This window comes from Primulina huaijiensis, chromosome 1 (genome assembly GCF_012295235.1).
Source record: "Primulina huaijiensis isolate GDHJ02 chromosome 1, ASM1229523v2, whole genome shotgun sequence".
Lineage (NCBI taxonomy): Eukaryota > Viridiplantae > Streptophyta > Magnoliopsida > Lamiales > Gesneriaceae > Primulina > Primulina huaijiensis.
Genome location: NC_133306.1, coordinates 20,740,877 through 20,764,872, shown reverse-complemented (window position 1 = coordinate 20,764,872; position 23,996 = coordinate 20,740,877). Strand labels below are relative to the sequence as shown.

The 23,996-nt window shown below is 32.2% G+C and overlaps 2 protein-coding genes across 5 annotated transcripts; both read left to right on the top strand.

The window, feature by feature from the left end:
* The first annotated feature begins 1,354 nt into the window (after window positions 1-1,354).
* Window positions 1,355-8,824, top strand: LOC140983662 (serine carboxypeptidase II-2). 3 transcript variants are annotated; one of them, XM_073450809.1, is made up of 10 exons: window positions 1,360-1,759; window positions 2,080-2,187; window positions 2,825-2,920; window positions 3,017-3,109; window positions 5,062-5,147; window positions 5,238-5,501; window positions 6,611-6,744; window positions 7,218-7,313; window positions 7,691-7,796; window positions 8,563-8,824. In XM_073450809.1, the coding sequence occupies exons 1-10, from the start codon at window positions 1,483-1,485 to the stop codon at window positions 8,722-8,724; spliced, it is 1,422 nt and encodes a 473-aa protein (XP_073306910.1). In that variant the 5' UTR covers window positions 1,360-1,482; the 3' UTR covers window positions 8,725-8,824. The 3 variants fall into 3 exon arrangements, with proteins under 3 accessions (XP_073306909.1, XP_073306906.1, XP_073306910.1); XM_073450808.1 differs by having other exon boundaries at window positions 1,355-1,759; window positions 2,825-3,109; window positions 6,614-6,744; XM_073450805.1 differs by having other exon boundaries at window positions 1,357-1,759; window positions 2,825-3,109.
* Window positions 8,825-9,867: 1,043 nt separating this feature from the next.
* LOC140983647 (pentatricopeptide repeat-containing protein At4g30825, chloroplastic) lies at window positions 9,868-13,482 on the top strand. Of its 2 annotated transcripts, none has more exons than XM_073450786.1 (3): window positions 9,868-9,995; window positions 10,068-13,004; window positions 13,119-13,482. In XM_073450786.1, exon 2 carries the CDS (start codon window positions 10,090-10,092, stop codon window positions 12,901-12,903), a length of 2,814 nt encoding a protein of 937 aa, XP_073306887.1. In that variant the 5' UTR covers window positions 9,868-9,995; window positions 10,068-10,089; the 3' UTR covers window positions 12,904-13,004; window positions 13,119-13,482. The 2 variants fall into 2 exon arrangements, with proteins under 2 accessions (XP_073306887.1, XP_073306895.1); XM_073450794.1 differs by lacking the exon at window positions 9,868-9,995 and having other exon boundaries at window positions 10,122-10,481; window positions 10,745-13,004.
* Window positions 13,483-23,996: the final 10,514 nt, after the last annotated feature.

The following is a 23,996-nucleotide window of genomic DNA, read 5'->3' as shown; positions in this document are numbered from 1 at the left end:
ATTACTTTAACTAAACCAATATGACATTAAATTATATATATATATATATATAGTAAGTCTCTTCTGAGACGAGTTGACCTTACCAGTATTCACAATAAAAAGTAATACTCTTAGCATAAAAAACAATACTTTTTCATGGATGACCCAAATAAGAGATTCGTTTCACAAAATACGACCCATGAGACCGTTCCACACAAGTTTCTGTCATATAATTATAGCCCTCTTATTTTAACTAACTAATACAAATAGTAAACAAAAAAATCAGAAAAACCAACAATCCTGAAGAAGGGGAAAACATACTTCTTCCACCAATTTGTGTGAAAAACCAACTTGTAAGTTTCAAAAAACATTTTTCTAAAAACAAAAATTACACAACACGCAATGCTAATGCCAATGACAATAACGATAATATTAATAATTTATATAAATAATAATAATAATGATATAAAATAACAATAAATATTTTTTTAAAATAAAATCAACAACAAATAGTAAAATAATAATAATAGTAATAACAATAACAATAACAATGATAATGATAATAATAACAGTAAAAATCAGAAAATACTAAAACTAAATTTATATCAATAAAATTATTATTATTAGTAATAGAAACTAACAAATAAATAAATTATAATAGAAAATCTCTTCGTGTCATTTATCTAATTTGGACTTTTCGGACATAAAAAATGAAGTACAATAAGAATAATTACCAAGTGGTTGACAATTTTTTTTAAATTTAACGACACTATTTATTTTTTAAAAAATAATAATGATGAATAATTGAAAATATAATTTATCTTAAATTTTTTATTAACTCAAAAATATAAATTTATTATTTAATTTTAGAATTAAATTAAACAATATATTTATTTGATATTCTTTCACTTTTTAAAATAAAATCTGGATATAAATATAAAAAAAAGAATGTTCTTTATTTTTGCTTAAAATAAAAAAACACAAGGTCATATATTATCATTTTTTTTGGTAAAATTTTTTATGGTCCTTTTGGTTTTTAGTCGAGAAATGATATATTTCCTTTTAAGTCTGAAATTATCTATACTTCTATACTTCTATACTATTATATTAAGTATGAGTATATGATAATAACTAAGAGGACACTAACTTTTTTTCCAATTTTACTTTTATATGATATTAATATTACACTTTTGTTTTTTGTTTTTGTTTTAATTTCAACACACACTTTTATTTTTATTTCAACAATTCAAATATCAATTTAATCCTTCCATTATTTGTCAAATTTCGTTTTAGTCCATCGATAATAATAAAAAAGATTGTACAACGCATGTATAGTAATTAGTTATTATTACGCACGTGCGTTTACGCAACAAACAAAAACCAATAAAGAAGATGGAGTGATTGGTCGGTTACGCCTAAAATGTATGACGCTCCCTGCTTTCTGGGGGCGTACCACTGACATTTCCTCGCGAACCAACCATTTCGAAGAAGAACCCTAAAAAGATGTCAACTTTCGATTTGATTGTCTATATTTTCTTCCTATTATTCGTAGCCAAGCTCCATTTGGTAAGTTGCAGGGGTAGTTTTTCTTCCGACCCATCTAATCGGCAGCAGCTGGATAAGGTATTGGATCTTCCGGGACAGAGTTTCAATGTTAGTTTTGCAAGCTATTCAGGGTACGTGACTACTAACAAGGAGTCTGGACGAGCGCTGTTTTATTGGTTCTTTGAGGCTGTGGAGGACACTTCTTCGAAGCCTCTTGTTCTTTGGCTTAATGGAGGTCAAAATCTCTCTTATTTTCTTTTGTTACCCTCAAAGAAGGTGCTGTTTGATTTTAAATGTGTTGTTTTTTTGAGGGGATAGATATGAAGAATTTTGGCTGTGGCTCATTCATGAGTAAAAAGAGACGACGACTTAAGGGCCATCTCTGCCGATTAGTCTAAGGGAGGAGTGATACTCTGTGTTTTGTTTGGAGCTTGTTTTTCTTCTGAAATGAAATTTGAATTGTTTTTATTGCTCATGTGTTTGGCTGTTAAGTTCATAATATAAATATGGTTTTGTGAAAATCATATGTCTTTGTTATCCTGTTGGAGATTTCAGGTCCTGGATGTTCATCAGTTGCATTTGGACTGGCCGAGGAGATTGGACCTTTCCACATAGAGAAAGATGGGAAGAGCCTTTATTTGAACCCTTATTCTTGGAATGAAGGTATATTTTTGGCTTCGAAAATACTAGTAATTGAATATGCAGGTTCCTGTTGGTTGACAGCTGCTTTCTAGTCTGAAAACGAACTTAAAACGTCCACCCTTCATAACCCATACAAAAAACAAAAACTAAATATCTCTGAAGATGATTAATGGATTCACTCATTTTCTTGAGAAAAAAATAGGTGTTGAGGACTATTTAACCACCGACTGCATAATTTTGAGCCGATGGCAAATTGAATGCTATCAACAACTGGTCTGACTTTTCTATGTTATTATTATTTTTTAGAGTTGAAATTTTATGATCACCTGGTTAATGCCTTGGTTAGTTGGTTATTTCTTCCTTCATGTAATGATTATCATTTTACACCTTCGAGTTTCAGAATCTAGAACTACTAATGTTGCTAATGGTTGTTATGCATTTCACTGCATTATCAAATTCTATCTTTTAGCATCCTTTACCCTGTTCTTGACATTCATTTTGTTTTTCTATTATTCTTTTGCTGAAATTTAGTTATTAATGATTTGTGAGTTGATTTTTTTTCTTTAAAGTTTATTAACGAAAAATTCCTAGAACAACATGGAATACATAATAATAAATTTTAATGAGAATTTTTCCTATTTGTTTTTTGATTTTGCAGTGGCAAATATTTTGTTTCTGGACTCTCCAGTTGGAGTGGGCTTTTCATATTCAAACACTTCATCTGACTTGTTGAGTAATGGTGATGAAAGGACAGGTGCATTTTTCTGCTTGAGCCTTTTTTCTGTTATCTTCGTTGTTCTAATCTATGTAGATTCATCCAGAAGCTTGATTTCAATTTCTTACATTGCAGCTGCTGAAAACCTAGAATTTTTATTGCAGTGGTTTGATCGTTTTCCACAGTACAAAGAAAACGATTTCTACATTACAGGAGAGAGCTACGCTGGTCAGTGGCCATATATTTCCTCGAAGTGTACTTATCCTATGAACTGTCATTTGGCTATTTTTACGAGTAAAGTATAAGGAATTGGAACTATGAAAAGTTTCGTATTACTAGTTTGTTTCTTCGTATTACCAGTTTGTTTGCTTCTTATGTTTGTTTTTTTATATAGATGATGAATATATTAGATTTTCTTTTATTGCCTGCAACATGGAATATAATTGGTTTATGAAAGTTATGAATAGCCAGATTGGATTATCTCAGAAATTGAATTTATTGCCTATGGAAAGCTTTCCTGCTTGTAATAAGAAGAAATAACATAAATCTGGGTAATAGTAAATAGGACATCATGTGAGTTGTCTAGAGAAACCACAATAGATAATAAACAATTGCAATCACATTATTATTTCTTGGGTTGAAAGTTGTTATGAAATGAACATAAAATATTAGGTTTCAGTTTGGGCATAGCTGGATAAAAATGTCAGAGAAATCTCATTCACTTCCTTATTAATTGGATGTCAATCTATATAAGCTTAATTTATTGATTACATAATTCGTTCATGTCAAGCTTAGGCATCCAATTTGGGTGTTTATGTGTTTTTTCCGTAAAATGGTTTAGATGAATGTCTTTTCCTTCATTGTACATTTTAATTTTATCAGTGAACTTCATCATAACTTGATATGAAATTGTGGAATTTCTTAATTATTTTTATTGCTGTCCTTGGGGAGCTATAGGTGTCTTGTTGTATTAGAGCTTCTTATTACATGTAGGTGGCCTTCATTTGTTAAGCATGCCATCAAAAGTTTGTTGTCTTATTGACTTCTGTATGTTGTTTTCTTGAACAAGTGTTGATATTGATGGCAACCACTGCAGCATTAGTTAGTTATCCATGCTCTTTATTACACTAGAAATCAAATATCAAATGTACTTTGGTGCATGCATAAAAGTGCGTACTTAGCACTTGAAGGTATGGTTTTTGTTAGCATAAAAGGACGGACTGACAGTAAAATTTTCTCCACATTGCAAACACTCCATTATTAAATGAAAAAGGGACAAGTGGCAAAGTGCTACTTCAGTTTTTTAAGTGGCGGATGGATCCAGTGGTTTTCTGCTAAAGTCTTCTGTGTTGGTTAAGCTTTACTTGCCCATAATTTTGTTAAAAAAATGAGAAAAATTTATTTGCACCGGGTTTAAAATTTTTCCACTCTAAAGAAAATCATGAAATGAACTTGAGTAAATCAAGACCACTGTTGTTGCCCGTGGATCCTGTAGTTACCATATGCTTGTGAAAAATAGTAGTAGCTTCATAACAGAAATTCTCAAGACAATGCTATTTCGAAGTATGATTTGACAATTTGATGTTGGAAACAGGGAATGATAAGATAGATGGAAAGTAAGAACAGGGGTAGAAATTAAAGGAAGACAACTGTAAGGGATAAAAGGGAAAACTTTTAGGTAATAGGCATAATTGTTCTGTCCTTTAGGAGAAATCAATCCCACCAGTCAGTGTCACCGGTTCTTAATTTCACCCTTAAAATATATGTTCGCATTATGATTTCTAAGTTGTCTATGAATTGACTTAAAAAGACGCAAAAAGAGTGGCTTACACTCTGTAGAGAACAAGTGATGTCAGAAAAGATTAAGATTTTGTTGGCTGCTGGGGAATGCCAAATTTTTGTTTTGTGAATTGAAAAAACCGAATCATGTGGCACTGGTGGTTTACGTCAGTTACTCTGCCTCTACACTTAACTGTTTTTGAGCCGGTTGCGAAGTTAGGCTCAGTTATGCACCCAGCAGTTAGAGTGATGTAGAATATACTTATGAAACATAACCTTGAGTTCGTTGACATACCATTCTAACAAGGAATGTGAAAGGAGTTAGTGATCAAGTTTGGTGCATTAATATGTTACATGTGGCCTTATGCCATGATTATTTCTCACTGTTACATCATGTGTAGGACATTATGTTCCTCAACTAAGCCAAGCTATTGTCCGAAACAACCACAACACTGGAGAAAAAGTCATCAACCTGAAGGGTTTCATGGTACTAGTTTTCTGCTCTTAATTTTAGCATGAGAGTTATATGCTTGTGTGAACATAAAAAACCTCTCAGATATCCATATCCTTTAAGCAGGTCGGGAATGCTCTGACAGACGATTTTCATGACCATTTGGGTCGCTTTGAGTTCATGTGGTCAGTTGGTTTGATTTCTGACCAGACCTTCAAGCGGTTGAACATTGTATGCGACTTTCAGTCATTCATACACTCCTCGGAACTTTGTGAGAAAGTTCAAGACATTGCTGAAGAAGAAATGGGAGACATTGATCTTTATAGTATCTATACTCCTCCCTGCAAAGCCAATTTCAGCAGATCAAACCACCCACAGAGTGGAAAAAGGGTATGCGTTTGTGTTCTTGGCATTTTTCTCTTTAGCTTTGCTATCTTGCCCGGTTGACCAAATGTTAATACCCTTGTTCGATGACCGGGTGGAGGAGAGGTGAAAGTAAAACTCAAAAATTTTGAGAGAACGAGATCATATTTATGTGTATATATTTTTTAAAAATATAAGAACCTATAACAACAATTTAAGGTGGAACGAAGCTACCATTCCTACCAGTCTTCCTCTGGCTCGGCCGCTGTTTCATTCATAATAACAATAGTGCACAAGCGTTGGATGTGTCAAAACTAAATTAAAAATATTAAAATTTAATATGTTATATGAAAATATTAAAATTTAAGTATTATTGTAGGAAATAAAACTTACATCATTGGAGAGTGATGTTTTAAAAAATATACAAAAGATGAAAAGTTGTATAAAACAAGATACCGATACGGTAGATAATGTTAGGATGGGTATGTTGTGAACGAAAAGACAAGAGCTACTCTAAATAAGACCAGAAACAGCTATTCTTGGTGCTTTTCTTGATTGTGTCATCATTAGAGGGAGCGTTATTTATATAAAATAAAAGAGATACAAAAAAAGATGAAAAAATATAAATCATGATATTATTACACTAACTTTTATGCAAAGAATTACTTTGGGATCCAAAAGAACCACACCAAAGAGACCAATTGCGTTACTCTAGGTGATTCTTGCTTAATCAACAGTGTACTTCCAGCAATTGCAATTTTCCTTGGTTTTCAGAGAATGATGTCTAAGAGTGTTGAACTGCAAAATTTTTCTGATTTTGTGAAATGAAATTACAAAAAAGTTTGCATTTAACAGTGTTGACATTCAGTGTGATGAGACAATATTTGGTCGCGAGCATCATAAAAATATTCATTTGTTGTGGGTACCCAGCGTGCAGGTTCTTTTAAATCTTGTGTGGTACATTGTCACAAGTGACCAGTGCTTTACAAAATACAATTTTTAGACTCTAAGAGGTACCAAATCGGGATTAAAAACAGATAGCATGACATGAGAACTATTTGAAGAGGCTTTATTGATTTAACTGGTCTACCTCAAATATATTAAGATTCCTAATTAAATTTGTTTTCCTGTGATAGAAGTTTGGTATCCTCAGAATAGCATATGATCCCTGCACAGAAGAGCATTCAACCGTCTACTTCAATCTTCCTGAGGTTCAAAGAGCTCTTCATGTTCAAGATAAAAGTCCTTCCTTTAAATGGGAAACCTGCAGGTACAAATTTGTTTTGAATGAGAGGGAGCGATACATCAGATATGTCAGCTTTATGATCTCATCTTATTCTCTAGGGATTATGTGGTTTTATGTTGATTATCCTTCAACTAATGTCGTTTTATGGTGGGAACAACATGCCAACAGGATCCCTTCCTCTTAACAGTTTTCTGCATACATGCATATGTTTTTCTAGAGTAAAAATAGAAATGAAATGAACCCCATCAATTCTACAAATATCGTGGTTTCGAGTTTTCCCTATTTGTTATATTTTTGGTTCTGCCATTGAATGACAATGACGACGATGCTTTCAAAATCTCAACACCTTGCTAACCCTTATTAACTGATTGGAAATGATCATAATACTGTAATATTTTCTTGTTTTCTCCTTAAAAATATTTTACTTGTTTTCTCCTTAAACTATACAATGCATATTCTTTTTACCGGATTTTGTTCTTTGATCATTCTCTTTGCAGTGACCTGGTATATGATAATTGGAAGGATTCTCCTAGATCAGTGTTGAAGGTCTACAGAGAGCTTCTACGTTCTGGTCTTCGCATATGGATCTTCAGGTTTTCCTTCTCACATCTTCAAACTCGTTCGTTACTACATCCTGTTAAAAGTATAGATTATCATTGGCCAGACCTATGTTTCTTGGTCTGTAGCTTAAGAGGAATGTGTTAATATATATAACTGTTGTTGGCTCACTGCCCATGAGCTTCCTTTTTGGAAAATTGATTTATAACACATTGCTAGAGGATGTTGTACTTCTCAAACTTTTTTTACATCATATGATCACATCAAAATTCTGCGTGGCATCCTATATTTTACAAGTTTGAATGACACATTTTCTTTCTGTTTGAGTTTCATATGTTTGTAACCTCCAATTATGGTCTCACAAATGTTCCTTTGGCAATAATTTTTTAACAAGTTTTTCTGAACTTTTTAGTGGGGATACTGATGCTGTTATTCCAGTTGCATCAACCAGATACAGTATAGATTCTCTAAAACTTCCAACAGTTGGTCCATGGCGTGCTTGGTATGATGATGGCCAGGTCAGTTTGGTGTATTCCACTTTAAAATATCGATTTACGAATCAAATTTACACTTAACGGAGATAGAAGGAACATATCACTGAAGCATAAATATATGTACTTTTTGCTGAAGCATAAATCTTTGCTTCAAAAAGTTCGTAATATTTTCACCACCTTATCTCAAAAGAACTGGAGCACATATTTATTGATTAGATTGGAGAAAATTCAAGGATGCCCCTCAACTCCAGAATGGATTGGGCAAATAAAAGAGATTAATAGAATAATACAAAGGGAATTAGCTAGAGATTTTACTTCATTCTGTCCGTATTATATGTTATCCTGATTACAATAACCAACATCAAGTGCCATACTTGGAATGGTTGAATAAAGTTCTTTTCTAGAATGATGATAATGGAAAATAATAAATTCTACTCACCCTGCTCTTACTTCAGCCTGCTGTTTTGGATTGCTCTTTGATCTATGTGCTAATGTTGAGTTATTTCACCAGTTGTTGATCCTTCCCCATTATTGTTGTGATGTTCATGATCTCCTCATCGACCTGGCCTTCGATATGAGTCAACCATAAGCTAATTGCTTCATCATGACTTCACTTGAATCGCACTGTTCTGCTCTCCTAATCTGCCTCAAGAGAATATTTTTTTCAGATTGGTTCTTAACAAAATGTCTCGAACATTTTCACTTTGAATTGTATATTATGACGTATAAATGATTTTTAAAATGGAATTGAATTAATCTCTATCGTTTGTCTACCAAATCTGTGCTACAGGTAGGAGGATGGACGCAAGAATACGACGGGCTGACATTTGTTACGGTGAGAGGTGCTGGGCATGAAGTTGCACTGCATAAACCTAAACAAGCTTTAACACTCTTCAAGTCTTTTCTGTCCGGAAAATCGATGCCGAAACTCGACCTATTCAGTGACTCGTAGATTGGATAATATCATAGTTGATTTCAATGACTTGGCCGAAATTATGCTCTCGTTCCACATATATTTCAAGAACATCAATCATGCTGATGACTTTATGCCATTGGTTTCCAAGATTTTCGATTCTTTTCTATTTGCTGCGCACTTTTTTGTCGGATCGCACCAGTTTATACATGAAACGTTTGCACGAAAATAGGAGAATANTATATATGTAATATTTATTTAGTTTTGAGTCGAAAATTTTGGTATAATATTTTCAGAAAATTATTGGTTGAAGTAAAATGACTATTTGTTTATGTTCAAAGGAAATATTTAGTTTAAAAAATCAAATAACATTAGACATTTATTTTAATTCTTGAGTTGAGATATAATATAATAATAAAATATCGAGGAAAAATTATTATTATTTTTTGTCAGGGAGTGTTTCGTATAAATATATATTTGATATTATTTTAATTAATTTTAAGAATTAATTTGTTGTATAATGATTAAAGACAAAAATTCTTGTGAGATGGTCTCACGGATCAATTTTATGGATCAAATATTTTATTTGGGTCATCTATAAAAAAATATTACTTTTTATGTTAAGAGTATAACTTTTTATTATGAATATCGGTAGGATTGATCCGTCTTACAGATAAAAATTCGTGAGATTGTCTCACAAAAGATTTACTAATGACTAAAAAACCTTTTTAGAAAGCCATATTTACATAGATTAACGTATTAGCACAAATAGGGATGTCAATTTCATCCGAACCCGTTGGAGGATCCGATACCCGACTTGAATAGAAGAGGGTATGGAGGGATTNATATATAAAGCGTGAATAATTTTTCTTATTGTTCATTTAAATAATTTTTTAAATATTCATAACTTCATTGAAACAATTTAAATTTGAAAAAATTCAATTGTATATGATAATTGGGTATTTGGGTAGGGTATGAGTATCCGATAATCCGATGGGTATGGGGATGATGATGAAATTCAATACCCGATGGGTATGGGTATGGGTATGAGTATGAATTTAATAAATGGATATGGAGATGGATGTATGAAATCCGACCCATACCCTACCCAACCCATTGCCATCCCTAAGCACAAACACTGCTGATATTAGAAAACTATAATAATTAATTAAAAAGAAGAAAAATATGTATCCAAAGAACTGTCTCCACTTGCAGTTATCCTCTTCAAACTCAACTTCTCTGATCAAAGGTACGCTCTCTGAGTATTTCCTGCCTCTAATCTACCGCCTGTTTCAGCTGGATTAAACCAGGTAATTCATTTAGAGGTATTCCATGGCCTCTCTGAATCTAATCTACCGCCTGTTTCAGCTGGATTAAACCAGGTAATTCATGTAGAGGTATTCCATGGCCTCTCTGAAACTATCATTGACTATTGATAACAACTCTTACGACTCCAATAAGTTATCTTCAAGTGTGAAATCCTTGAAATTTACTTCAATTTCTTTATTTTCGGGTTATGTGAATATGAATGGGGCGTTAACTGCGAATCCGTTTGGTAAACTAAAGCACCGTAGTGTTTCTGGGTTCCGAAGTCAGTGTTCGCATGCGTCCGAGTCCACAGTGGATCCCGGTGTTGATAACTTGGAGAAATGTAGTGAAAATGATGATATTGGGGTGGGAAGCCCAGTTATTTATAGAAATATTCATAAAGGAAGATTTAATATCTGGAAAAGGTTGCGGGAATCTAAGACTGACAATAAGCGTACCAAACGGATGCCGGGCATGCGTGGAAACAGGTATGCTTATAAACGTGTAGAAAAACCTGTGGTTTTAGATGAACAAAATGATTCGGCTTTTGTCTTGGGTGATACGGTGGTTGATTTTGATTTTGATTTTGATGATATTGGGAATGAGTTAAGCTTGGAGCGTTGCAATGCCATTTTAAAACAGCTCGAGAATAGCAATAATAACCAAGCTTTGAGGTTTTTTGAGTGGATGAAAGTTAATGGGAAGCTGAAGCAAAATGTAATTGCTTGTAATATAATTCTTCGTGTTTTAGGCAGAAAAGAAGACTGGGATGGAGCAGAATCGATCATCAAGGGAATGGTTAGTAAATACAACTGTGAGCTTGATTATCGGACTTTTAATACTCTTATTTATGCTAGTTGTAAGATGGGGCTTGTGGATTTAAGTACAAGGTGGTTTCGGATGATGTTGGATTATGAGGTTCAACCAAATATTGCTACTTTTGGAATGCTGATGTCCCTTTACCAGAAGCATGGGTTTCTTGAAGAGGCAGAATTTACGTTTTCTCAGATGAGGAATCTGAAACTTTTGTGCCATTCTGCTTATTCATCTATGATCACAATATATACGCGCATGAGCTTGTATGACAAAGCAGAAGATGTTATTGGCTTTCTGAGAGAAGATGAATTGATTTTAAATTTTGAGAATTGGTTGGTTCTGCTCAATGCTTACTGTCAACAGGGCAAGTTGAATGATGCTGAAAAAGTGTTGTCCGCAATGCGAGAAGCTGGCTTTTCTCCCAATATAATTGCATACAACACCATGATCACTGGATATGGAAAAGTATCAAGAATGGATGAGGCAGAACTCTTGTTCCAAAACCTTAGAAAACTTGGTTTGGAGCCTGATGAAACAACATATAGGTCATTAATTGAAGGTTGGGGTCGTGCAGGCAATTATAAGCTAGCAGAACGTAACTATGTGGAATTGACAATGTTGGGTTTCAAGCCTAATTCATCAAACTTGTACACATTGTTAAATTTACAAGCAAAACATGAAGATGACGAGGGTTCCATCAGAACTATTCATGATATGATTATGATTGGTTGTCAAAATTCCTCCATCCTTGGTGTTGTCATGAAGGCATACGAGAAGGCTAATAGGCTGGATAAACTGTCTTATATTTTGGAAGGTTCCCTGTACGACCATGTTCTTAAAAATCAGACATCTTGTGCAATACTTGTGACGGCTTTCGTGAAAAATTGCTTAATAGATGATGCACTGAAAGTTCTAAGAGATAAGCAGTGGGAGGATCCACTATTCGAGGACCACTTACACCATCTCTTAATATGTTCCTGCAAAGATATAGGTCATCTTGAGAATGCCATCAAACTTTTTACTTGCATGCCTAAAGCTGGGGTGCCCAACTTGAATATTTTCTGCACAATGATTGACATATACAGCAGTATGAGCATGTTTTCTGAAGCTGACAAGCTGTATGCTGAGTTGAAGACTTCAGGAGTTCAATTGGACATGATCGCCTTCAGCATTATAATAAGAATGTATGCAAAGTCTGGATCTTTGAAAGACGCCTGTGCAGTTTTGGATGAGATGAAGGAACAGAATAATATCGTGCCTGATGTTTATCTTCTACGAGATATGCTCCGCATTTATCAGCGTTGTGGCATGAATGACAAGTTAGCTGATCTGTATTATAAAGGGTTGAAAAATGGCAAAATTTGGGATGAGGAAATGTATAATTGTGTTATAAACTGCTGTGCCAATGCACTGCAAGTTGATGAACTTTCACGGCTTTTTGATGAGATGCTTCAGCGAGGATTTGCGCCAAACACTGTTACCTTTAATGTAATGCTCAATGCTTATGGAAAATTTAGGCTATTTGAAAAGGCTAGAAAGGTATTTTGGATGGCTAAGAAACGGGGCTTAGTTGATGCTATATCTTACAATACTATCATAGCTGCATATGGGAAAAATAAGTACTTGAAAAATATGTCCGCTGCAGTCAGGAAAATGCAATTTGATGGCTTTTCTATTTCTCTTGAAGCTTACAATTGCATGTTGGATGTCTATGGTAAAGAAGGTGAAATGGAAAAGTTTAGAAATGTGTTGCAGTGGATGAAGGATTCTAATCATGCTTCTGACCGTTACACGTACAACATCCTAATTAACATTTATGGCGAGCATGGATGGATTCAAGAAGTTTCTGGTGTGCTAATGGAACTGAAAGAGAGTGGAATTGGGCCTGATTTGTGCGGCTATAACACATTAATAAAAGCATATGGTATTGCTGGAATGGTTGAAGATGCTGTGGTCTTGGTCAAGGAAATGAGAGAAAATGGCATAGAGCCTGACAGGATAACCTATACCAACTTGATTGCTGCATTAAGAAAGAACGATAAGGTGTTAGAGGCTGTAAAGTGGTCCTTGTGGATGAAGCAGATGGGGATTTGACACAACTGTATTCATTTGCTATTGTGTGTGGTCACCCTGCTTCTTTCCTTTCCATCGTCAGACCATCGTGTATCATAGTATGCTGAGAACTGAATGTCGTGGTGAGTTTTGTCTTTATGTATTTCTTTTTTTCCTCTCAGAATATTGGTCTTTGGGTCATTCTCAAATTAATTTGAATGTTTGGCTTGCTAAATATTCATTTCTTTCTTTTGCAGCATTTGGTTTTGCTCGGTGATGTGTATAGACAATGCATATTCAACTGGTGCAGTTAGTGCAAAAGGATATGAAGTAATGATTCTCCATATAATTTAGACACCTCACTGAACAAATCCCAAACTATTATCCTGTCTACATGTCAACATGGGGAAGAGCAGGTCCTCTGTGTGTTTTATCCATATCCATTTTGTTAACTCCAGTAGGATTAAATCCACTTGCAGCCTGTATGCATATTCTTTAACACTAAAAAGTTTTTTTGGGTCATGGTTATATCTGCTGTTTTTTTCAGTCTGCAACAGATCCCGCATTTCTGATGTAAAAATATCAGCTAATGATATTATATTTCTTCTCGTGTCTGCAAAACCATTCACTTGCATTCTTCCCTTTTCTCTGAATCTACTTCTGCTTTGTGGATGTCCCAGTGTGCTTTCTTAGTCGTGATCAATATAGTTCTCTGCTGTTCTCTTGAGTTCAGTTCATTCTTAACAATGCTGGTGTAAGGCACAAATAGGAGAATAAAGTCGGTACTCATTTATACTTGAATCCATATTCTATATAACAAAAAATTAAATTAATAATAAAAATACTTTTTACTCTCTACATAACATGATCTAATCCATCAATCAATATTTTGTTCGGAAAAAGATAAAGCAGAACAAATTATAAGAATTAGAAATAATGATTTATCATATTAAGTAATAAATCAAGCTAACGGAACAATATAAATATATTTATATGAATGAACTTGAATTTATTAAGTAATATAAGAGTGTAAATAGAATGATATGAATGGATTTTAATTAATTAAGCAATATAAGAGTGTAAGAAAATATTTTGGTATACGATGTTGATATTTTTCTACTCATTACTTCAATGAATTGATAAATATGCTACTCAAATTAAAAACATTACATCTTGAAGATCTAAAATAGTACTTAATTATAATTCTTGGAATAACTAAAAACATATGACAACAATTGTTCATTTTAGGTTATATTCTGAACTATAATCACGTGAATATCGTAAATCGAAATCTTTCAAAACCTTGCATTTCTTTAGTTAATGAGTTATATAAAAAAATAAAACATTATATTAGCTAAAGAAAATTTATGAACATAAATTGTATTTTGAGAAAAAAATAATATATTTAGACTCAAGAATTGAAAATAAACTAAAAAAATACGCCATTCACCCCTTTTACCCAATATATATTGAGTAGCTCTCTTGTGAGATGGTATCACGAATATTTATCTGTGAGACGAATCAATACTACCGATATTCACAATAAAAAGTAATACTCTTAGCATAAAAAGTAATATTTTTTCATGGATGACTTAAATAAGAGACCCGTCTCACAAAATACGACCCGTGAGACCGTCTCACACAATTTTTTGTCATATATATTTACTTAAAGTGAACAAAAAAAATTTCATTTCCTACAATTTTAATAAAAGAGGATATATTTCCTTAAATTAATAATTAAAATCAACCAATTATTTAATGCAAGTTAATTGAGTTGAATGATAAATGGAGATTACAAATTTTAACTTAATTAACTTGAATGATACATAGATGTTACAAAAACCTAATTTTTTTCTAACAATTATATATTCATATTATTTTTATACTGTGATGTTTAATGAAATACCATTATCTATCTCACAAAAGAGAAAAAAAATACCACAACTCTAGATTAATTTTCAGTGTAATATATCATCATAATCATTATCCCCTCATTTTTTTTAGAATTACATTTGCTAAGGTTTGAAGCTATTAACAGAAAATTTGAATTTGTTATAACTATATATTTATATTTTAATATTTTTTTATTATCATTTGAAAGAAAAAATCATGTACACTACGGATGAATTATATATATATATATTGGACATTAAAAATTTATTAAATTTGAATTAGAATAAAATATAATTATTTAAGTATAATGATATTTTTCAATTCAATTAATTATTATTAGAAGATTATCAATAAATTATATTCATACCTCAAATTTTTTTTGGCTAATTAAAAATAATAAAATTTAACATGAAAAAATGGTGAGGTATGAGATAATAAATAATAATGAGATAGTAATAACAATAGATAATCAATTCTTATTAATTATTAATCGAGATGGTCAAATTGCAACTCATGATCATGGGAAAATATTTGAGAGGTGCCAGATAAATGATGATAATGACATTTTTATAATGGCTTAATTTTTTTCACATTTTATAATTTATTAGATCATATTAATTTAAGTGATATAATTATCATAACTTAATTGTTTTACAATTATAAATAGATAAAATAATCCTAAAGACATCATAATTATATAAATTTAGAATTTTAACCTAAAAGATATCTAGAAAATTAATTTTAAACTATTTTCTCCCTTTCACTTAAATTATAATTTGTATATATTAATCACACAACTGGTGATTCTCATTATACCAAAATAAATTCCAATTTAGTGGTGGTAACATTATATTAAGAATTATTTGTGGGAATATATTGCTTTTACTCTTCTTGACTCATTTGTGTCATTTCTTTTAAAGACAATTTCATAATAATTTTATCTATATACCGTTAGAGTCTATCATTTTTTGGCATAGAATAGACACAATCATTTTTTCAGAAAAATAAGCAGAAAAATTATCAATGATGATTTTTAATTTTTTGTTAGAGCAAGAATTTGGTACATTTTGGTGGTTAACAAGTAATACTGTGGTAAAACTGATTTAAGAGAAACTTATACAGCTGATACACTTAAACAAAACTGATACATCTAATACAGTTAAACATAATTGATATTACTCTAAAACTAAATAAAAAAGTCTAAATGATTTCAGTTTACCAAACATCAGAATCAGTTTACGACATAGCTCTAAACTGATGTCCACATCAAGCAATCTGAACAAATTGATCACAACAATGTACGAGTCAAGACTGATCGTAACAGTGTATGAAGTACGAACTGTCAGAAAAACGTTTACATGGACTAAACAGCCAATAGACATTTTTGATTGAACATATATATTTTTAAGAGTGTAAATATAGGAGCAGTTGACTTCATGGTCAATCAATCATTCCCTGATAAGACTAAGGCAATGTTTGGTTTGAATGATATGATTACTTAACATATAAATGATAAAAAGAATGATTGAAGTAGATAATGATAAAATAATAGTATGTTTGGTATGATTATTAAGAATGAGATAAATAATAATATTTTGATGAATTGACGAAATTGCCTTTCCACTTTTGCGACGGTGGTGGTCGGCCAGCGGTGTGATTACCGATCGGAGGCGGCGGTGGCGGTAGCTGCGGCGACGGCAGGAGGAGGGGGTGCTCGGCGGCGGCGGCGTCGGAGGACGACCGGCGGTGGTCGACGGCGACCGGCGGGGGTTGGAGGGGGTGATCGGCGTCGAGAGGTGGCGCTGGTCGGCGGCGTGCGGTTAAAAATTCATAAACCCACCTTATCACCCCTACCAAACACTGCCTAAGTATTCAAAGTCCTTGATATACCTGAGCGAAACTGAATCAGAAGAATTTTATCTGATCATTTAAGGATCATTTTGTGCTAAGTTAGTATCATTTTGTATTACTTGTATATAGCAGTTTGTACACATTCTATTAATCAATTTGATATATTAGGACTTTCAGTTTGGTAGTGTTTAAGAACAACTAAATCGAAATTTTGCAAACTACTTGTATAATCTAAAGTCTTCTAGTGCGAACCTTCCTAATGGAAGAAATGATGACATAAGAGCTTTAATTCTCCGAACATACAGAAACATATATGTCATCTTTACACTTCAGTTTACCACTTCCCATTCACTTTGTGATTTATCCTAATATGTCAATCTAGCTTCTTTCTGCACTTATATGTTAGCAAACTGATACAGACACTCGAGAATAGTCAGTTTAGTTGTCAAACCATCAAAACTAATCGAAGAAATTTTCATATTGTTTTTTAAGTGTTTATTCAACCTCCTTCTAAACACTTAACTGATCATACATTTTATTAACTTCAGATAATATATTTTATACATTTATTATTATTTTAAAAAATACTACTAAAAATTGAGATTTTATCAATAAATCCTCAATTTCGTTGTAGTTTGTACATATTATATCATTTTAAAAAATATTATTATTTAAATTTACATTTATATTATAAATAAAGTTGAAATCTTGTTTTTTTTTTTTTTTACTAAAATGGAAAAAAATCAGAAATTAATGTTACTTATTAAATATTAAATTCGTTAACCATCATTGCTCGTTATCTATCAAACGGTTTGACATGATCAATAATTTAAAAAACATAATTCTATTTAAATGAGCAATGATGCTTTACCATGTATGTCCCTAACACATAAATATATTTACAATAATATCAATATAATATCTCATATTTTACACAAGCTCTTCAATTTCTTTATAGTTTACATACATTTATATCGTTTTAATAATAATTATTATTTACATTTATATTTTTATTATAAATAAAGTTGAAAACTTATTTTCTTGTGGTCAAAACGAAAAAGGGAAATTAAGATTACTTATTAACTATTAAATTCTTTAACCATCGTTGTTCATTATGTATCTACCGGTTTGACATGATCAACAACTGAAAAACTATAATTCTATTTAAAGTCACAATAATGTTTTACCAATATGTCCCTACTCCCTAGCACATAAATATAAATATATTTAAAAAAATGTCAATGTAATGTCTAATATTTTACACATATGGAAGGCTAGTTGGCCAATTTACAATTGAAAAACTGTAATGCCCGAGATTTTTATCCTGTTAATCTGAGATGATTTATCGATAAATTTATATGATGATAGACGGACCATTCCGAGGCATGAATGGAGATCATGTATGAGTAAGAGGAAAGTGAGGCCAGAGGTTCTGGCGCATATGCGCGGAAGTGGTGCGCGCATATGCGCCAGTTGTTCGGGAGCTGTATGTGCGAGACAGAACTTCTCGCGCATATGCGCATGCGCGAGAAAGGGCGCGCATATGCGCGAGAGGCTGGATTTCAGGATGTCGATTCCAGAGATTGTGGCGCATGTGCGCCGAGAAAGGCGCGCATATGCGTGAGCAGCCGAGAAGACAAGGCGCCGAGACCGAGAGTCTCGCGCATATGCGCCGGTATTCGACGCGCATATGCGCGAGGCATGCTGGACAGAAATTCGACACTTGTCTTTGCCATTCTTGTTGGACGTATATAATTCGTACGTCCAACATTCCTCTTGAGATTCAGCAGAAGAAATCGAGAGAAGCTCCAGAGGACAGTTGTGAAAAATCCTTACGCCTTTTTTTTTTTTAGAAATTTGAAGTTTACGGAAGATCCGTCCGTCCGATTTTCAATCCGACTTCAGTACTGTGTTACTATCGACGCAGGCTCCAACTGGACGTAAGTTTTGTTACGTTTTGATATGTTTTGAAATTATGCTATTGTCAGAATTGAATAGGATTCCTATATGATGTTCTTGATACGTTAGACATCATAGAATCGAAGTCAGATTGAAAAACATATTGATTACGAATTTGTTATGATTTTTCAGATTATATTGAGTGGTATTGGACAGATTTGCATTGTGACTGGCCTTGAGCTTGTGTTGGCTCTGGGTTATGATTGGTGATTGATATCTGTTGATATGGTTTTTACGGGGATATTGAGATTGTGCCGTTATGTCGATGATTTCAATTAAATTCAGATTAATCAGATTCAGTGTTGAATTGAGAATGGAATATTGATATGATGATTCTCGATATACCGTTTCAGATTTACAAAGACAGTCTTGAGTTCAGAACTGATATTGCTTCAGACCGAGACGACAAACGGAAGGTATAAGTCAATGTGGTATTGGGAGATCGACACAAGTAGGATATACTTGTGTTCCCCTAAATCACATACTATTTGTTATTAATTGCATTGATTTGATTTGCTATGCTTGTTCTATTGATATATAGAGAGCATGTGTTTAGACGAGTGATCTTGTGACAGAAGTACCTGATACTGGCGGGATCGCCACGGGCACGTTGCACGATGTCACAAGATAGTGTATTGGCGATAGTGCCACAGTCTGTGACGGATAGGTCAAGACACTGGATGTTTGGTTATATCGACGTGGATAGAATCGGAGTTTCTTCTATTACTGTTGGTCGATATAGGAATACCAACGTCTGGAAACCGGGATCCCTAAACTAGGATTGAGTCTAGTCTGAGACGTGGAGTCACGAGTTTATTTACAGTTTTATATGGATTCATGTTTCAGATTTGACATTTATTTCTGATATTTACTTCATGCTTTTATATTGATTATATTATCGCATGTTCGTTGATTTATACTGGGATCATATTCTCACCGGGGTTATCCGACTGTTGTCTTGTTTGTATGTGTACATGACAACAGGTGGGACAGGATCAGGGTCGAGGATATGAGGAGAGAGATCGTGATAGAGTGGAGACTACGGACTTGATTTGAGATAGGGTTGAACATTTGATATTTAGTAGTTGAACCTTAGTTTGTAAATGATTGTATATAGTACAAAACTTGTACTTGACTTTTATACTGATATGTATAATAGAGTGATTCCATTACGTTCCGCATTTAATATTCTATTGAAAAAAAAAAAAATTTAGACCCTGTTTATTATAATTGATTAATTAGTCCCAATGACGAATAAGAACATGATTAGCGTCCGGGTCCCCACAAAAACATTGCCTTCTATACACACTATTGTAGGTTTGACATGGTCAACAACTGAAAAACAATAATTTCATCTAAAGGGACGATGATGTTTTACCATATATACCCTTAACACATAAATATATTTACAAAAAATATCAATATAATGTCTAATTATTTACACATATGGAGGGTTAGTTTGGTCAATTCACAATTGAAAAATATTGCTCTCTATCCACACTTTTGTAGGTACTAGAAAGTAGCACGTGTCTTGCACATGGTATCCCGATGATTATTGTCCAAGATAATTATGTGTGGTAGACTTTAACTTAAATCATTGTAAAAAAACTTAAATCTTATAATAAAAAATTATGTATAAGACAATGCGATAATGATATATAATCAGTCAATCAAAATAATAATGTTTAAAAAATATATGAATGAACATTTATTAATAGATAAATTATAATTTAGGACATAAATACAAAAAATAAAAGCATATATTGCTATAATTTATCATGAGTTTAAAGTTTTCTTACTTGATATTCACATATGTCATTTTTTGTGTATCATTTCAAGTTTTGACTTGTCTCTTTCTTTTTGTGAAAGAAGAAATTTTGTCATCATTTTCAATCAGAAATTGTGTATTTCCTTTGGTATCAGCAATTAATTTTTTTTTTTGTTGGCTTCGAGACTTGAACATAGGGCACCGTTTGGTGTTTTTTCGTTTTTATAAAAGTAATAATTTTGTCATCATCTTCAATCTTAATTTCCGCATTTGCATTGACATCTTCCATATTTTGAGTCTCAATTATTTTCTTGTTCCGAGATTTGGTGGCTTGAACTTCTTTTGTTGCACTCCTACTTTCGTCGATGTGGTTTGAGACATTTTGTTGTTGTTGTTGAATTACCTGATTTATTGGGCTTTTGCAAGGGTTTTTGAAATCATTTATCCTTCACAACAATTCCGGATAAGGGTTATTCAAGACTTTCATAGTATCTTCATTAATCTGGACGTCGTACATTATATTATTTAGTTCATCCTAAATATCCTAGAAATATGATTGAAAATGAGAAGGTCCACCTTCATTAGGCATTAAAGACGGAAGGTTGTGAAATGTTTGGCTTATGATTCTAAAAGTGTAAACCTCTTAGCTCGAAGAATCTAGCTTTATCAATTTTAACGCCCAATGAAGTGAAGGCGAAGATACTTATAGGACCGATCGCTTGCCACTTTACCAAAAGCTATAGCTAGTGTTTGGTGCAACTCAAATATTTTAAACCGCACAGCAACTCAAATACCACGGTTCAATCGCTTTACTAAGCATGGACAATTATTTCACCCAACAATCTCCCTCCCAATAATGACACTCCTTGCAATCAATGAGAATCGAACCCGTGATATTGACTCTGATATCAATTGTAGGACCGAGCGCTTGCCGCTTTACCAAAAGCTATAGCTAGTGGTAATAGGGCAACTCAAATTTTTTAAACCGCACATCAACTCAATCACCACGGTTCGATCGCTCTACCAAGCAGGATCAATTATTGCACCCAACAATACTACTGTAAGCTCTCACATTTTTTCGAAATTGCATAGCATCTGTTGATTCATTGTTAGTGAATAAATTGATCATATCAGTTGGCACCTCTGTGACTACGAGTTTTATCTTGTCATTATCGCAAAAAAATTTTGGAGACTCAAATTGAAATTTTCTTAGCACCACAATAACAACAAATATGCATCGGATGTACCTCATGTCACTCAAGCAATGTTGACTCATGCGTTAATCCATCTAACCACAATAATAAACAAAGAATAAAATGTAAGTGATAAATGACAAATATATATTTAATATAAATTTTACATTCGACAACAAATGTCTTGATAGATACCTGGATGTCTTAAAGCTTTGAGCAATTCATTACAATTTTGTTTTTGCATTTTCGAGATGTGGTTGGATGAAAATCAGCAACTCTTTTTTTCTTTTCTGAGTTTCCAAAACTTTATCAATATATTCTTGACGCTGCTGAACTAATAAGCTCTTATATATTTTCCTTGAACTCTATGAGTGATTCTTTCTCATCTCATCTAAAATTGTCTGAATTTTAGTTAATTATCATAAGATATAAGCATAGGTTGCATCGATAAACCAAATAAACTTTTTAAAGATGCTTCACCTTCATATCACATTTTATTGTGAAGAAGTTGCTAATCCAGTCCTCATGCCAAACAACATGCTGTTTGGAAAAAAGATGAATGGAGATAAATGATAAGAACCTTTAATAAAATGATCTATCATATTAAGTAATAATACATAAAGAATTTGAACTAAGCAATCTAGAGTATAAGAAATACTTCTTGAAATATGATGTTGATGTTTTTCTACCCATTACATCAATCAACTCGTGAGTATGATCCTCCAATTGAAAATGTTCTATATTCAAGATCCAAAATTCTGAAATTCTTTATTAATATTTTGCAATTAAAATTATTTCCGACATATTTTTATGCAGGTATGGATGTATATTAGATCAAAATTGATGTCCTATAAATCAACTTCGAAGATTTATTGGGAATTTTTTAAATATACTGAATACCTCATAATCTCTACCACTAACTAAAAGAAATAGATTTTATACTTTGAAATGTTATTTTCTCAGTTGACTAATCTAATGTTTTAGAGGTCTTATAGTGTTGAACGAAATAAACATTGAGAGCAATACGGAATTTATATAATTTTGCATGAGTGTTATCTGAAGTCGAAAATTTATTTCATCTGATGTTGAAAGGAATCAATATGCAATACGGAATTTGCGAGGTACTCTTGTGTAACTCTTTATCAATTGATGTTGAAGTTTTCTAGAAATTACACAAAAACTGATTTAATTTGTGTTGAGGCAGAGAAGAAGATTTGAAAAAATGAAGAGAAGTCGTGTTTGAATTATGAAATAAAGTACATATGATAATACATTTTTAATTAAAATTATAGTGCTTTGATGGACAAATAATTATTGGTAATGTTAAGTTGAGAAAAATGTGAGTAAATCGGAATTAAAAAAATTTGCCCCTTAATTCACACTTTTAGATAGTTAATATTAAAATATTAATAATAATAATAACAACAACAACATAATAGATTTTTAGATTTTTTAAATTTTAACTTCTCCTGAATTATAGAACTTCTCCTCATTTTTAGACCTTTATTTTGTAATGATTTTTATTTATAAATTTTAACCAACCCATTATAGACGGTCATTTAATCACTGATTTGAATTCCCCATTTATTATATTTCTGGTTCTGCTTTTGGTGTCAGTAAAAATATGATTTATTGTTATTATTATAAATTGTAAATAAATGACAACATTCAATCAATATTTTTTTTTATTAGTAAGTCGATACTTTTACATGCTGATAGATTGTTATAATATATGTACGTTTATATGTTATCAAGTATAAATATCTAATAAATTAAAGATGATGAAGAAAGTAGAAACATCCAATGGCATTGATTCACTTTACATAAAATAGAATAATAACTAGCACCGTTGTAAATTTTAAAAATTATAGATCATTGATTGCCAAAAAAAAAATTTAATAATTGAAAACTATAAAAAATAACAAAAGAAAACGATATGATAAAAAAAATCTGAAAAAATTAAGTATTCCATATATTTTTTTAAAAAATTGAAAAAAATATGTTTTTATCCAAATTAGTTAAATATAATTAATCAACATGAATTGTCAAAATTTTCAATATTATTGTCATTATATTTTGTTGAGTTAATTAATTTCGTTTCGAATTATAATCATTTAATGAACATATGTTTCTCACGTGTAATATACGTACGTACATGTAACACACACATACATTATTTCTAGTAAAATATAAATTTGAATAATTCATCACCTCAATGGAGAATTTCGATGGTACTTCACCCAGAGTAATTGGTATGAAAAGGCTAAATATTTTGGGTCTTGTTGCTGACACATTCTCGTGAATTTATATAATTTGAAAATTCTTGGTACAGGGATGCAACAGTTGTGCAGGTATTTTTCTAGTCATGGTTGAATAAGAAAATGGGTTTCAAGTATAACAAAAAATACGAAATTGCAAATGTTTAAATGCACATTAGTTCGAGAACTAGACTTGATTGCAACTTTTGAAAG